Below are 14,599 nucleotides of genomic sequence, written 5' to 3'. Positions count from 1 at the left end.
TCTTTTCGGGTCGATCCTATTCACCCGAGTTTAGGGAATTCGATTTTTTTTAATAAATTTTGATTGGTTGAATTTGAGATCACAGGACTTTTTAAAAATTCACATGAATTTCGAAATTCGACCTTTGATAAATGTACTTCTTGGTGTAGTTTAGCCAGAGGGTAGTATACTTTATGAACAAAATAAAGTTGGATCATTCTGTCTCTATAATTAAGGGAAATTGACAATTGGAACTCAAATAGTTGTCCCATTCCTCATCATCTGAGCAGGCCAGCATACAGCTGATAAGGGGAATATCCTAAGGATTTACGTCTATCCAATAGGGCACTGAGTACTGTATTGATATCTCCTGCTCAAACAATATGTGACTTGGATTAATGCAACACTGTACAACAAACCTACAACATGAATTCAATAGTAAGAAGCTGAACCTATTCACTTTGAGAAAGCATATTTGCGAACCGCGCGTTGGCGTTTCTTTGCTCTTATCAGTTGGTTTTAACTAAGCTACGTAGTATCTACTATTTTGAAAATTCAGTCCGGAATTGGTCCTAGAAGGTTGGCTTGTTACAACCTATTGCTCAGCTCATACCACTCTTTATTCCTTATCATTGCTTACTCAACTCCAAGGGGCCGATGATTTGTGCTTCTATAGGATAAGCGAGCCTCCTTTATAAGTATAGGATTAGGTCATTGACGAGACCACAGTCATGGTTACCCTGCCTTCCTTTGCTTTGTGGAGTCCCAGGGATGGAAAAAAAAAATACTAGGTAGCAAGCATTGGGACAACTCCACCATTCTTCACTTCAGTTTCTTACTACTTTCTTATGAACTGGAGCAAAGTGTTTGCATAATATATACTAATTGTTTGGCTGAATACACAGAATATTTTTACCTTACCTACTATTTAATTGGGGATTAGAACTGTACTAATATTTATTGCACTGCACTTTAGACCTATGAATTAATATTTAAATAACTAATTGGGATGACAACCAAATACTATACATCACACAACCTACTTTTTATAATTGTTAAAATTAATTAAGGATTGGCTGATCTATAACTATTTGCACTGCACTTTAGTTTACCTAATTCAGAGCTAATTGAGTGTTGGATATACAAGGTATTAAATCGTATTTTAATTAGGATAAGCAATTTTTCACCCATGTTAATTAATTGTACTGTCTGCATCACAGACCATCCAATTAGAGGATGGCATAGTCCTCTGATCTAATATCCAGGTGTTGCACTAATCATTCCTGTAACTTATATGTACCGGTACTTCTGACTGGTGGGGAGGAATTTAAGGTTATTAGTGACCTACATTTAAAACTAGTTTTATGCCGGGTAATTTTCTCTTTTTCGCTCTATAGAAAAAAAATTCTCATTGAGCTGAAACCATGTCATTTTGTTTATAAAGATGCCTGCTGTGTTGAAAAAGCGGAATGGTTGCTCTAACCCACCCAGATTTTTTTCAGGGCTCTTAATTTACCGCCAGTAAAATACACTTCTTGCAATACCATTATCCTTGGGTGAGGCACTTTAATGTAATGTAATGTGAATCTACGTTTAATGGGGTCATTGAGTCCCCTCACATTTCTTAGAAAGGAAAATATCATAGCAAGCGTGTAAAAGAGATACAGAAGTAGGACACATATATTGAGTGCAAGTGTAGCTGCTGCTTTGTAAATAGAGGTCTGTGTGACCAGCCATCTGATTATCCCTAAGGATTATTATATAGGACAGGTATAAAGTTGAAATCAAAACGCTATGCAGAAAGAAGAAGAGAGGATGATTCAATAAATCAGAACTTTAATTGTAAAACACATTCACATTAGTTTAAATACTACTTTTTGTTTAAATACTGTGGAGCTTGAAGTGAGAAACAAGTCAGGTCCAAGTTTACCCTTTCCATGCCAGGAGGGACAGCTGCATCACTCATAGCTAGAGGTTAGCTAGGGTTAAAGTGGGTGGTAGAATGCAACAACAATGCAGCCATCCCCTTACCAAAGCATAGAAGTTCATTTCAAGCAATTATAAGAATTAGCAGAGCCCTTTGAGGATTTTCTGCTGCCCGTTTCCAATATAGCTGCCGTGCCGAGGCTTATGGTGTAGTGAAATTATATTGTTGGTCCAATAAGGATGTAGCAGCAGAGTTATTTGTAGGATAGCGGGTTAGACATCTGCTCCTGGACAAGTTGGACTATTACAAGGAAGACAAGAGAGAGACTGGTGATCAAGGTCTCATTGTTAGGGTATAAGATAACTGGGGTCCAGTTAGTGGATTAGTTAACAGCATGTTTCCTGGGGAGAAAAAGAACAGATTTTCATCCCCTAAGTAAAAAAACAAAAATGAAGACAAAACCTTGCCAGCCATAGTTCCTATAAACATTCAGTCCTGTGCTCAATGCTGGTAAAAAAAAAAAAAAAAAAAAAGTCTGGCTTCTCCATTTTTCCTTGTAGGCTTCGTTTGATTCATTATATTAAAAAAAAAAGAAAAAAAAAATGGGTCCGTAAAACAAAAGATGGGAAATTTTGGCAAAGGGGGAAATAAAATCATCATCAATCATAGTGAATTGCAGTGTAGAAAATGATCCAGACCACCTGAAAAAGGAAAACAAATAGTGTGTTAGAAGCAGAACTGTGATGCTGCACAGAAAGAAAGAAAAAACAAAACATAAGACAGCGCACCCCTATGACTACTTTAGTACAGAAGTATAAATGGGAGATTATTTTTTAATGTTTACAATTCCGAACATGCAGTTGCCTTCAAGCCCTTTCCCCTCTGTTTCCTTACAGAATGAATGTAGCTCAGAAGTAATTCAGATACTGCTGCTGCCTAATAAAACATAAGGCAAGTGAGTAAAGCAGAAAACCTTTGGAGGGGGTGTTCCATTAGATATTTGATTGCTGTGACTAATGAGTTATACAGTACAACATAGACATGTCCCTTAATAACAACCATGAAACAATGATTGGCAGAAAAGAGTAAAGCTACCATAAAGAGTGCAAATGATGTCATAAATCCTTCCTTTGTTAGCTCCCACGTTCCTCCGTACTCCTCCTCGTCTATTTGCTGGAAGCTGCTAAAATACAAGTACAGAACGCCGGCATTGATCAGGCAAAAACTGGGGAAGAAAAGCAGAAATATTAGGAATTCTGAAAGAATGAATAAACCAAACTTGTATTTAATTGGCAAGTTTCATTTATGTCAGTGGCAGGAAACGTATACGTATATATGCCCTTTTCAGCATGAATTCAATGAAAATGGCTTCTTCAGAACATTTAGTTGTTGTCTGTTTAATTATGATTATAATTGAATTGTTTATTAGTATGATCTATGTTTTTATTATTTCATGAACTTAACAGGGAGACTGAAGCGCCTCCATAATTAGACTTCCAGTGCACAGATAATGCTCCTGCATAATGGACCAGGAAATACTGGTAATTTAAATAACCCACAAGGACCAAACATGGAGGAGCTTCAATTTCCCTGTATAGCTTAAGAAACAACAAAAAATGCTTTCAGTATGGCAGTTACCACACATATAATGAACACAAACTTGAACCCTTTTTTTTTTTTTAAAGAATTCTTTATAGAAATATAATCTTATTAAATATGTGATATTAAAGTGATTATTCCAGTACACTGCTTTCATACATATTGTCACCTGCCCCCTAATAATAAAAGGCTCAAGGCCATTATGTGGCCCTACAAAAGTTTCTACGGTCTCCTGACTGCTAAAGAGCTATACTTTTCATATTGCATGACACCAGCAATGCACGTCCAAGGGTGAGAACATCTAACCCACTATAAGGAAACGGTTAATGAGTGTTGGAAAGAAATGATATGACTGATGCAGCACATAAAATACTTACATAATTATCCCGATAAAACCCTTCAAAGGGGCAACACCCCATATCACCCCCAAAACAATTGCCAAAATCTGTCGGAACCAGTAGATCACATCGAGGAACTCATCCTGTTAAGAGACAGGTATAGATGGTAAGAAAATGGTTTTGACAGTTACTTCCAATTAACAGAAAGGGAGAACCATAATTAAAGTGATTGATAGAGGGAAGGCAGTATCTAATTAAAGCGATACCGACACGTTCCCATAAAAATCATAGGAATGTGTCCATATCTACGAGGTGCTGCCCCTCAAAGCAGCCTCGCGAACCTTAAAGGAGAACCAAGCCCTTAATTATAAAAACCCCTATCTTACAAAGACCCCCCAGCCTAGGCGTTACCCCCAATAAATGCCCCTACCTCTTTACTTACCACTCGGAGCAGATTCGGTGCAGCGGAGTTCACGGCATTCATCTTCTTCTCTTCGGTAATCATTGGGAAGAGATCGGCGTATTGACCCATGCGCAGTCTGAGCAATCGTCTGGTTCATGACAACTGCGCATGCGACGAAAGTAACAGAAATTGCCGAAGCGCCGGAAGAAGACCCGAAGAGAAGAAGATGGCGCCCGTGAACTATGCTGCACAGAATCTGCACCAAGGGGTAAGTAAAGAGGTAGGGGCATTTACCGGGGTAACGCCTAGGTTGGGGGGGAGCAGGGAGGGGAGGTCTATGTAGGGTAGGGGTATAGGGGTTTTTATAATTAATGGTTTGGTTCTCCTTTAATCAAGCCGACCATCCGACACTGCTAAATGATCGTCTGCGTTGTTTCAGTGATGCTGGGCTGTGGGACGTCACGATCCTTCCATAGGTTGATTACAAATGAAAACAGGACTTCAGCCTATGGAGGGATCGCTCCGCCCACACGTTCCTATAATTTTTATGGGAATGTATCGGTATTGCTTTAAGGAATCCCGATCACTGCAAGCTAAGCCAATGAATAAATCTTGAGAGATGCAGTTCCATTGTAGTCAACCACTATTATTTATATAGTGCCAACTTATTCAACAGCACTTTAGAGAGATTATACATCATTTCCATCAGTCCCCACCCCAGTGGAGCTTACAATCTAAGGCCCTTTCCCATTCGCTATGGGCAATTTTATCAGGAACCTGCCTGTATGTATTTGAAGAGCAGGAGGAAAATGGAGCAACTTCAACTCATTCAGACACAGGTCTTACTCATATAAAAAACAGAGGCATCTGTTAATTCTTTGTATGCACAGTTGGAATTCCCAGTCTACAGCTTTCCAGGATGTGTAGTGTGGAATAGCAGCTGGTGGGTCCCAGGCCTGATGAAATGCTTAAAATGAGATAGAACATGTATAGGGGGGGAGGTGTAGGAGTGTGACTCTTCAAGCACAGGTGTTGTAAGGCTGGCCCAACACACACAGTCAGCATTCACAGACAGACTAATCCTTAATCTGCGCTAAGAAGATTTCAAGGAGCTGCAATGGTGTGTGTGATAATTAGAGGATCTCGTTATCAACTGTAATTACTATATTAAAGGGGTTGTTCACCTTCAAACAAGTTGTTTTTCGATAGATCAACTATGTGTCACCGTTTATCTAATATTGAAGAGTAACGTATCATTTTTTTCACCTTCTAAAGCAGCTCTGGGAGGGGGTCGCCGACCCTGTAAACTGTTCTAAATTGATACATTTCTTATCTTTGTCCCTGCTGAGCAGAATCCCTGAGTACAGGCAGCTCTTAGAATTGATACAATAGTTGCTAATACTCCAGAGATGCTGCTGAGAAATGTATCAACTAAATGTTGAAAAATTGTAACAGTTTAGAGTCTGAACCTGAATTACTGAGTTGCCAGACTCAAACACCAGAGACACCAACACTCACCTTTAAACTTAGATTTGGGAAAAACAGTAAAAATCTGCCCTTATAAGAGGAGATTTGTCACTGGGGCGAGTAATCTCCCCGAATCTGCTCGTGTGGCCTGACCCTGCCCTACAAGTAGATGCCAACAATTTAAATACAATATATGCAACACAACAGCAGAACATACATAGCCAAGTCTTTAAATGAAGGTAGCCCTATAGCTGATATATACAATAATACATGCATGTGACTTAAACTCACTGGTTTTGTAAACATGAGATGTTGGGAAGAGTCATAGCTATAATCACTGATTTGCTTAGATTGACATGTAATTGCCACAGTCATGCAGGTCAAAGGCAATAATCACAACACTGCAGTAAAGAGAGGCAGTCCCACTAACAAGAACGTGAATGCCATTCTCCTGGTGATATTATTCGATATAAAGATCCATGCTGTTGGCAAACCAGCCTGCTGTTCAACTACAACTCCCAGCAACCTGCCAACTAGAAAGATGTTGGGACACGTAGTCCTTATAGTTGTTGAGCCATGGTATGGGCGATCCTGTGCCATTACCTTGTCCTCCCATGTAGAGTCTCCTCGCAGGGCTTTGCTCCATAGGGGTCCCTTCACCTTTACTCCCCCGTTGGACACGGGCTGCTCTTCTTTCCGCTTGCCGCTCATTCTGCTGAGGGGGTGGGTTGCCCCGTGCCTAAAAGCTGCTCCGGGGAATCACAAGTGGCTACTTAGCTGACGATAGCACAAGCAAGCACGCTCCGGATATGACCTCAATCGCACTGTCAAAGCGTCGCGGCGCATTCTACGTCAGCGTCAAAGCCCAAGACGTTCTCGTCACGTGCCAGGCGTAGACGTATGTGTCACGTGTGAAGGGCCGCGTTCCCTCCTACAGCGTGGGCCTTCCTACGTGACGCGTACGTCTAGTTACTATGGGCTTTAAAGTGACAGATTTAGGCCTCCTAAGGAAAAAAAATGTGTCGAAATAAAGTAATTAAAAAGTAAAATCTACAATATATTTTTGCGATAAGATATAATGACAGGTGCAATTTGCCATAATATCCACACGGGGGACTGTTTAACCTAATTAGGCTGAAATGAAGGACCTGACATCGCGGTCATGTGATGCTACCATGTGACCGCTCCACTGCGGCTGACCTATTTGTGAGCGGCAAATTCAAACATGGGAAAGTGGTAATGGGTTCTAGGGGCGGCTGCGGACTCTTGACAGGACCTGCAACTAAATTCCCAGGGTTGCCAACTTGTACTGTAGGTTTAGTACAGGTTGTAACCTCTACCTCAGGTTTTGGGGCAGTTCATTGTGTCGCTGGATGTCTGTAGGGATTGAAGGGATCACTGGGCCTCTGAATTTCTGTGGGGTGAGGGGTAGGGTTACCACCCGGCTGGTATTTTACCGGCCTAGCCAGTTATACACCTGCCAGGGCCAGGCCTGTATTAAAAATTTACCGGCAATGTAGCTGCCGGTAATTTGTAATACCATTTACAAAATCCCCTGCCCGCTGATGAAAACTTACATTTTCGTTGGCTCGCCCCTTTTGTGACGTTATTCCCCATGGCTCCACCCTTTTGTGGCACTACTCGCCGCGGCTCCGCCCTTTTACATCGCCTCTCATCGGCTCTGCCCCTTTTGCGTCACACCCCGCCCCTTTTGCATCACACCCCGCCCCTTTCTTTTCCGCCCCCCCACCATGGCCGGTAATTTTTTTTTTTTTAAAAGGTGGCAACCCTAGTGAGGGGAGATCACAGTGAATTAATGTCAGGTAGACTCTATTCAATATTTAGACACCCAAATGCAGCTACAATATTGTTGTTGGAGCTGGGGCTTTTTTTTACCGTTACTCTCGCACAATTACGGTGCAACAATGGCAAGATAAATATGAAAGGCAAGATATACTGACACAGCTATAATAATATTATATTCATTAACCATAAACAGCTTTTCTGCCATGCACTGAAAGTCTCCCTTAATGGAGAATAATGTAATGGACAATTTGGGAACAATAAATTGTATAGAAACTGTTGCCTCTGTGTTTCATGAGCTGACGGAAAATGTGGAGCATCCAGTCAAGTAATAGAACATGGGATAACGGTCATGAGAGGGACTTCTATTTAAGGAGAGGATCATTGTCCCTAAACCTTTTTAAAAGACCAGTGATACCAAGTTAGCTTAACAATTGGTTAAATCTGACTTCCAAAGTGCTTCATAACAGAATGTGAAAAGGTGACGGCCGCTTGAATTCTGAACCAGAAGTCAGCTTCACATGGATGACATAAAGCACCTGAGCTTTTTTTTATTATTTTTTTTTTTAAGCATCTGCAGTTCAAATGTCTGTTTCTTTTCCTTCAGACAGCTTTGGGGGTAATATTGTGAGCATATATATTAAAGGAACAGTTCAGTGTAAAATTAAAACACTGGGTAAATAGATAGACTGTGCAAAATAAAAATAATTTCAGTATAGTTAGCCAAAAAATGTTATGTATAAAGGCTGGAGTGATTGGATGTCGAACAGAACCCAACTTCCTGCTTTTCAGCTATCCAACTCTGAATTAAGGTGGCCAAACACAAAGCTGCTGACATGGGTCCTTTAGACCGATTTGGCAGTTTATCTGCCGGTGTGTGGGGACTCCCAACGGGTCCCCGCAATCGATATCAGGCCAAAAATCGGGCAGATATAGATCGAGCAAGTTTGATTTTTTTCTTTGATCCAGGATCGGCTAGTTGATGCGGTCATGTGACCCGTCGGCGCCCATTCACAGCATTGTAATCTGATCATTCGGCCCCAGGGCCGAATGTTCGGATTAACCTGATATAGTGGGCATATGGGGTTAAGATTCTCTCGTTTGGCGACCTCTAATAGTGTATGGCCACCTTTAGTCAGCGACTCTCTCTGGACACAAGTAACTAAGTGCTTCAGTGAGTGCTTCAGAACAGACCCCTGCAGCTTTCACTGTGAGCAGAAAAACCTCTGTACCTATGTGTCTCCCAAAAACTCACTGACAGCTGCTAACACTGATGGGGGGTACGGCAGGGGCAGTAATATGAAGGGATGTTACAGAGGGTTTACTCAGAGTCATGAGCAATTAGTCCATGAAAACTATTCTCACGAAAGAAGGATACTACCTCCAGGTGATGGTCCTCCAAGCTCTGAAATACCTGGAATGCAGAAACGGAGTTTCAGTAAACATATTCAATACATGTTATTATATTTTAAGACTAGAAAGTAGTCTCTGACCCTCTCCCCACTCAAGACATAAGCCTTCATGCACATGATTGACACGTTTCCCATAAAGCACCAGCGGCCATGTACAAGTGGAGAATGTGGAGCTTGGGTGGCACCAAGGAAAAGGCTGGTCAAGATAAGACATATGGAGCTTCACAAGGAAACATGGGCCTTTACTGCATTAGGGCTGCTGTGTATCTGAACTGGTAACATCACCCCTAGCACGAGAAACATTATTTCTATTCCAACACTTTTTTATCCAAAATACATAATTTAAAACCTGTTTACCAGGTGCAATCTTTAAAATGTATCAGTACTGAGATTAACTGGCCACTGCACAGATTACACTTCAAATTCAGATTGTAAAATTCTGCATAGTTCACACCTCTAATCCCCCCTGCATTGTTCACACCTGTAACCCCTCTATTGTTCACACCACAGAATGAAAGTGCCATACTGTTCACACCTAATGCAAACTGCTGGAGGAGCACCAGCATTGTGTCACTGTATGTAGCACAGTATGAACTGCCAGGGCTGGATTTATAATGCAGGTGCCCCTGGGCCTACTGCCACTCACCACCCCATCCCCCTCCTTTGTGTACATGCGGAAATTTTCAGCATCGGGTCTGGAGTACTGGTGATTGGTGCACATAGCATTTTAAAAACTATTGTATCTCCTGCAAATTCCCAATGCTTTGGAACCAAAGCGTGGTTGGGCATGCCGCCCCTCTAAAATTCTGCCGCCCTAGGCCCAGGCCTTTCTGGCCTTTCCACAAATCCGGGCCTGGGAACTGCTCATATTAGAGTCGTCCTGATAGGTTTCTCTGTCTCCAGCTGTAGTCTGCCTTCCCTATGCTCCCTGTATGTGCCATACTCTGCCTGCCCTATGCCTCCTGTGTGTGCAATTCTCTGTTTTCCCTTTGCGCCCTGTGTGTGCTATACACTGCCTGCTCTATGCCTCCTGTGTGTGCCATACTCTGCCTGCCCTATGCGTGTCGGAGCTGTGTGTCATACTCTTCTTGTAATGTTCCCACCATAAAACCCAACTACAACTGCCACAGATATGGAGAAATGTTTTGTGCAACAAAGTATGCCCTTGTATTTCAAAGTCTTGTAAGTCTAGTGATTGTGAATCCCACTTGCGGTTGTTTGCCTTAAAGGGGTTGTTCACCTTTAAGTTAACTTTTAGTATATTATAGAATGGCTTATTCTAAGCAACTTTTCAACTGGGCTTTATTTTTTATAGTTTTTGAATTATTTGCCTTCTTCTTCTGACCCTTTACAGCTTTCAAATTTGGTCACTGACCCCACGTAAAAACAAATGCTCTGCAAGACTACATATTAGTAGTTATTGCCACTTTTTATTACTCATCTTTCTATTCAGGTCTCTCCTATGCATTTTCCAGTCCTAGGGTTTTCCTGATAATTGATCTTTCCGTAATTTGGATCTTCATACCAAGTCTACTAGAAAATCATGTAAACATTGAATAAACCCAAAAGGCTGGTTTTGCTTCAAATAAGGATTCATTATATCTTTGTTTGGATCAAGTACAAGGTACTTTTTATTATTACAGAGAAAAAGGAAATTATATTTAAAAATGTGGATTATTTGGATAAAATGGAGCCTATGGGAGAAAGTCATTCCGGAATTTGGAACTTTCAGAATAATGGGTTCCCGGATAACGGATCCAACCTGTACAAGTTTCTGCTATAGGTTGTTTCCCATCACCCAGTATATTTACATCCAATTAGTAGTTAGCCAATCACAGCCCTGCAGTCACACAAGCAAAGACTGACCTTAATCCCCTACCAGGTCAGCCCAGCTGTTGATCCCCCAGTATCTGTCTATATTGCACTTGAGTACTTGTAAAGAAGAATTATATCCCCTCACAAGTGTCTTTCCCCCCCAAGATAAAACCGCCACCATAACAGTCTGCCCTCATAATTTAAATCTTCCACCAGTTTAGTTACAAATCTTTGCATTTTCTCCAATTATTTATATCCTTCTTAAAGGGGTGGTTCATTTTTAACTTAACGTTTGGTGTGTTATAGAATGGCTAATTCTAAGCAACTTCTCAATGGGTTTTCATTTTTTTTTTAACTTATTTGCCTTCTCACAGCTTTCAAATATGGGTCACTGACCCCATCTAAAATCAAATGCTCTGTAAGGCTACAAATGTATTGTTATTGCTACTTTTTATTACGGGTATGGGATCTGTTATCTGGAAACCTATCATCTAGAAAGCTCCAAATTACTGAAAGGCCATCTCCCATAGACACCATTTTATCTAAATAATCCAAATTTTTAAAATAATTTCCTTTTTCTCTGTAATAATAAAACAGTACATTGTACTTGACCCTAACTAAGATAGAATTAATCCTTACTGGAAACAAGACAGCCTATTGGGTTTATTTAATGTTTACATGATTTTCTAGTAGCCTTAAGGTTTGAAGATCCAAATTACGGAAAGATCAGTTATCCAGAAAACCCCGGCCCGAGCATTCTGGATAACAGTTCCCATACCTATAGTTTCCTACTGTTAGCATTATTATGGTATTATTGATTTACTCATTTCTTACATCTTATTTTGTTTAGATTACAACCATTTTTTTCTAGCCAACACTGAACTGACTGCAGCATCTTACACTGATAACAATTCTTATGTTAACGCACTTTAATCAAAAGGATTGTAACTTAATATGTTACAAACCAATAAAAATACTGAAAAATATATTAACGAGAATAACCCCTTGCTAGCCCATTAGTTGGCATCAGAGATCAGAGAAAATCTCGAAATAAGCCAGCAGAGAAAGTGCCTTCAAGTAAACCTTACAATATATTTTAAATTTCCATTATGCAGAGTGAAATGTATTCAGGTGTGGGATCCATTATCGGGAAACCCGTTATCCAGAAAGCTCTGAATTACGGAAAGGGCATCACCCATAATTTGCTTTTCCTCTGTAGTAATAAAACAGTACTTGTACTTGAACCAAACTAAGATATAATTAATCCTTATTGGAAGCAAAACCAGCCTATTGGGTTTATTTAATGTTTACATGATTTTCTAGTAGATTTAAGATATGCAGATCCAAATTACGGAAATATTTATTATCCAGAAAACCCCAGGTCCTGAGTATTTTGCATAACAGTTCCCATACCTGTTCTGGTTAATAGGTCCCAAGCATTCTGGATAACAGGTCCCATACCTGTACTGGATAACAGGTCCCATACCTGTACATCATTTGGATCTTAATACCTACTAGAAAAACATGTAAACATTAAATAAATCCAATAGGCTGGTTTTGCTTCCAATAAGAATTAATTATGTCTTAGTTTGGATCAAGTACAAGCTACTGATTTATTATTACAGAGAAAAGGGAATCCATTAAAAAAATCTGGATTATTTGTATAAAATGGAGTCTATGGGAAACGGGCTTTCCGTAATTCGAATCTTTCTGGAGAATGGGTTTCCGGATAACGGATCCCATAACTGTACCATACTTATAGTAACTTAAAATTCAATGGAGCACGTACATCTTACTATTATCTGTAACTTGATATTATATCTGCAGAAGCCCCCCCCCCAAATGCAATTTGAAAACTCACGAATACCCAGGTATAACCCAAAAGACCAGGCCTAAACCCACACAAACTAGAGACCGCGTTACTGTACAACACCTGGTATATGTAGCAAATACATTCGTTTTCACTGTACGGGGATATCTTTGCTTCATTCGTATTAAAGCATAAGCTTATGGGAACCTCAGGCTTGGTTGGATTGGGGGCAGGCAGGGCCTATCAAGGTTGGAGGAAAGCTGGGCCTATGAGAGTTGGGGGCAGGCTAGACCTATGGTGTTGGGGGATAGGCTGACTTATCAGAGTTGGGGTGGGCTGGACCTATGGATTTGGGGATGGGCTGGATTCTCAAAGTTGGGGGCAGGCCAGGCAGCATCATGTGCTGGGGGAAATATTATCTGTGCTGCCCTCTGGTGCGGGGCCCTATTGGGCCCAATTGGTCCAATAGGCCTAAGGCCGGCCCTGGTTATCCAGAAACCCATTATGCAGAAAGCTATGAATTACAGAAAGACCGTCTCCCACAGACTCCATTTTATCCAAATCACCCAAAAACTATTTCCTTTTTCTCTGTAATAATAAAACAGTACAGGTATGGGGTACTTGATCTCAACTAAGATACAATTAATCCTTATTGAAAGCAAAGCCAGTCTATTGAGTTTATTTAATGTTTACATGATTTTCTTCTAGACCTAAGGTATGAAGATCCAAATTAAGAAAAGATCAGTTATCTGGAAAACATCAGGTCTCGACCATTCTGGATAACAGGTCCCATACCTGTACCTTGCACTTGATCCAAACTAAGATATAATTAATCCTTATTGGAAGCAACACCAGCCTACTGGGTTTATTTAATGTTTACGTCATTTTCTAGTAGACTTTAGGTACGAAGACCCAAATTAGGGAAAGATCCCTTATCCAGAATACCCCAGGTCCCGACCATTCTGGATAACAGGTCCCATACTTGTACCTTGCACATGTTTCAAACTAAGATATAATTAATCCTTATTGAAAGCAAAACCAGCCTACTCGGTTTATTTAATGTTTACGTGATTTTCTAGCAGACTTAAGGTACAAAGACCCAAATTAGGGAAAGATCCCTGAGCATTCTGGATAACACAATGAATTGTGAAACACTAAATATTGTATGTAGGGGGAACCACTTGCTCTGCGGGTATAGTTTTTTAAAAAAAATATGCATAGGGCCCGCAGGAATACAGAGGGTTGTACTCAGGAGGCCATATTCATCGTTACAAGGGACAGCTGCTAGTGCCAGTCTGATAAGAGACTCATCAGAAAACTCATATGAAACAGAATATCTATATTTTACCTTTAGCACAAAGCAGCACTCAGGTGCGGGATTTGTGGTCGTCTCTCTTGAAATTGGCCCATTAAATCTATAAGCTGGTCGCAATAATGTGCTTTAAGGGGCAGATTTATCAAGGGTCGAATTTCGAAGTGTAAAATACTTCGAAATTCGACCATCGAATTAAAATACTTCGAATTCGAATATCGAAGTCGAAGTATTTTTCACCGAATTTGGCCATCAAATGATCGAAGTAAAATCGTTCGATCGTACGATTAAATTGTTCGAATCGAACGATTCGAACAATTTCAGCGATCGATCGAACGATTTTACTTCGACCTCTAAAAATGTTGTAGAAGGTACCCATAGGCTAACATAGCACTTCGGCAGGTTTAATTTGGCGAAGTATTGAAGTCGAAGTTTTTTTAAAGAGACAGTACTTCGATTATTGAATGATCAAATATTCGAATGATTTTTACTTCGGAACGAAGTCGAAGTAAATTCGAAGTTGTAGTATCCTATTCGATGGTCGTGGTATCCAAAATATTACTTCGAATTTCACATTTTTTTACTTCGAAAATTCCCTCTAATTCACATCGACCCTTGATAAATCTGCCCCTAATAGTTTTTTATATGACCCATGTGGGATAAGTCGAGCTGCAGGGTGCTGGCCTGGTTAGAAAAAGCACTCAGCAGTTATTATGAAATGAATAAAGGGGGAA

The 14,599-nt window shown here is 40.4% G+C and overlaps 1 protein-coding gene across 1 annotated transcript; it reads right to left on the bottom strand.

Annotated features, from left to right (window-relative positions):
* Positions 1–1,798: 1,798 nt before the first annotated feature.
* Positions 1,799–6,496, bottom strand: rab5if.L (RAB5 interacting factor L homeolog). Its single transcript, NM_001093217.1, is given in 4 exon segments — positions 1,799–2,607; positions 3,002–3,131; positions 3,883–3,986; positions 6,317–6,496. Coding segments are annotated over 4 exon segments (384 nt in total). The 5' UTR covers positions 6,425–6,496; the 3' UTR covers positions 1,799–2,565.
* Between the last annotated feature and the right edge of the window lie 8,103 nt (positions 6,497–14,599).

This window comes from Xenopus laevis, chromosome 9_10L (assembly GCF_017654675.1).
Source record: "Xenopus laevis strain J_2021 chromosome 9_10L, Xenopus_laevis_v10.1, whole genome shotgun sequence".
In the NCBI taxonomy this organism is placed as follows: Eukaryota; Metazoa; Chordata; class Amphibia; order Anura; family Pipidae; genus Xenopus; species Xenopus laevis.
This window is presented reverse-complemented; position numbering and strand designations above follow the sequence as displayed.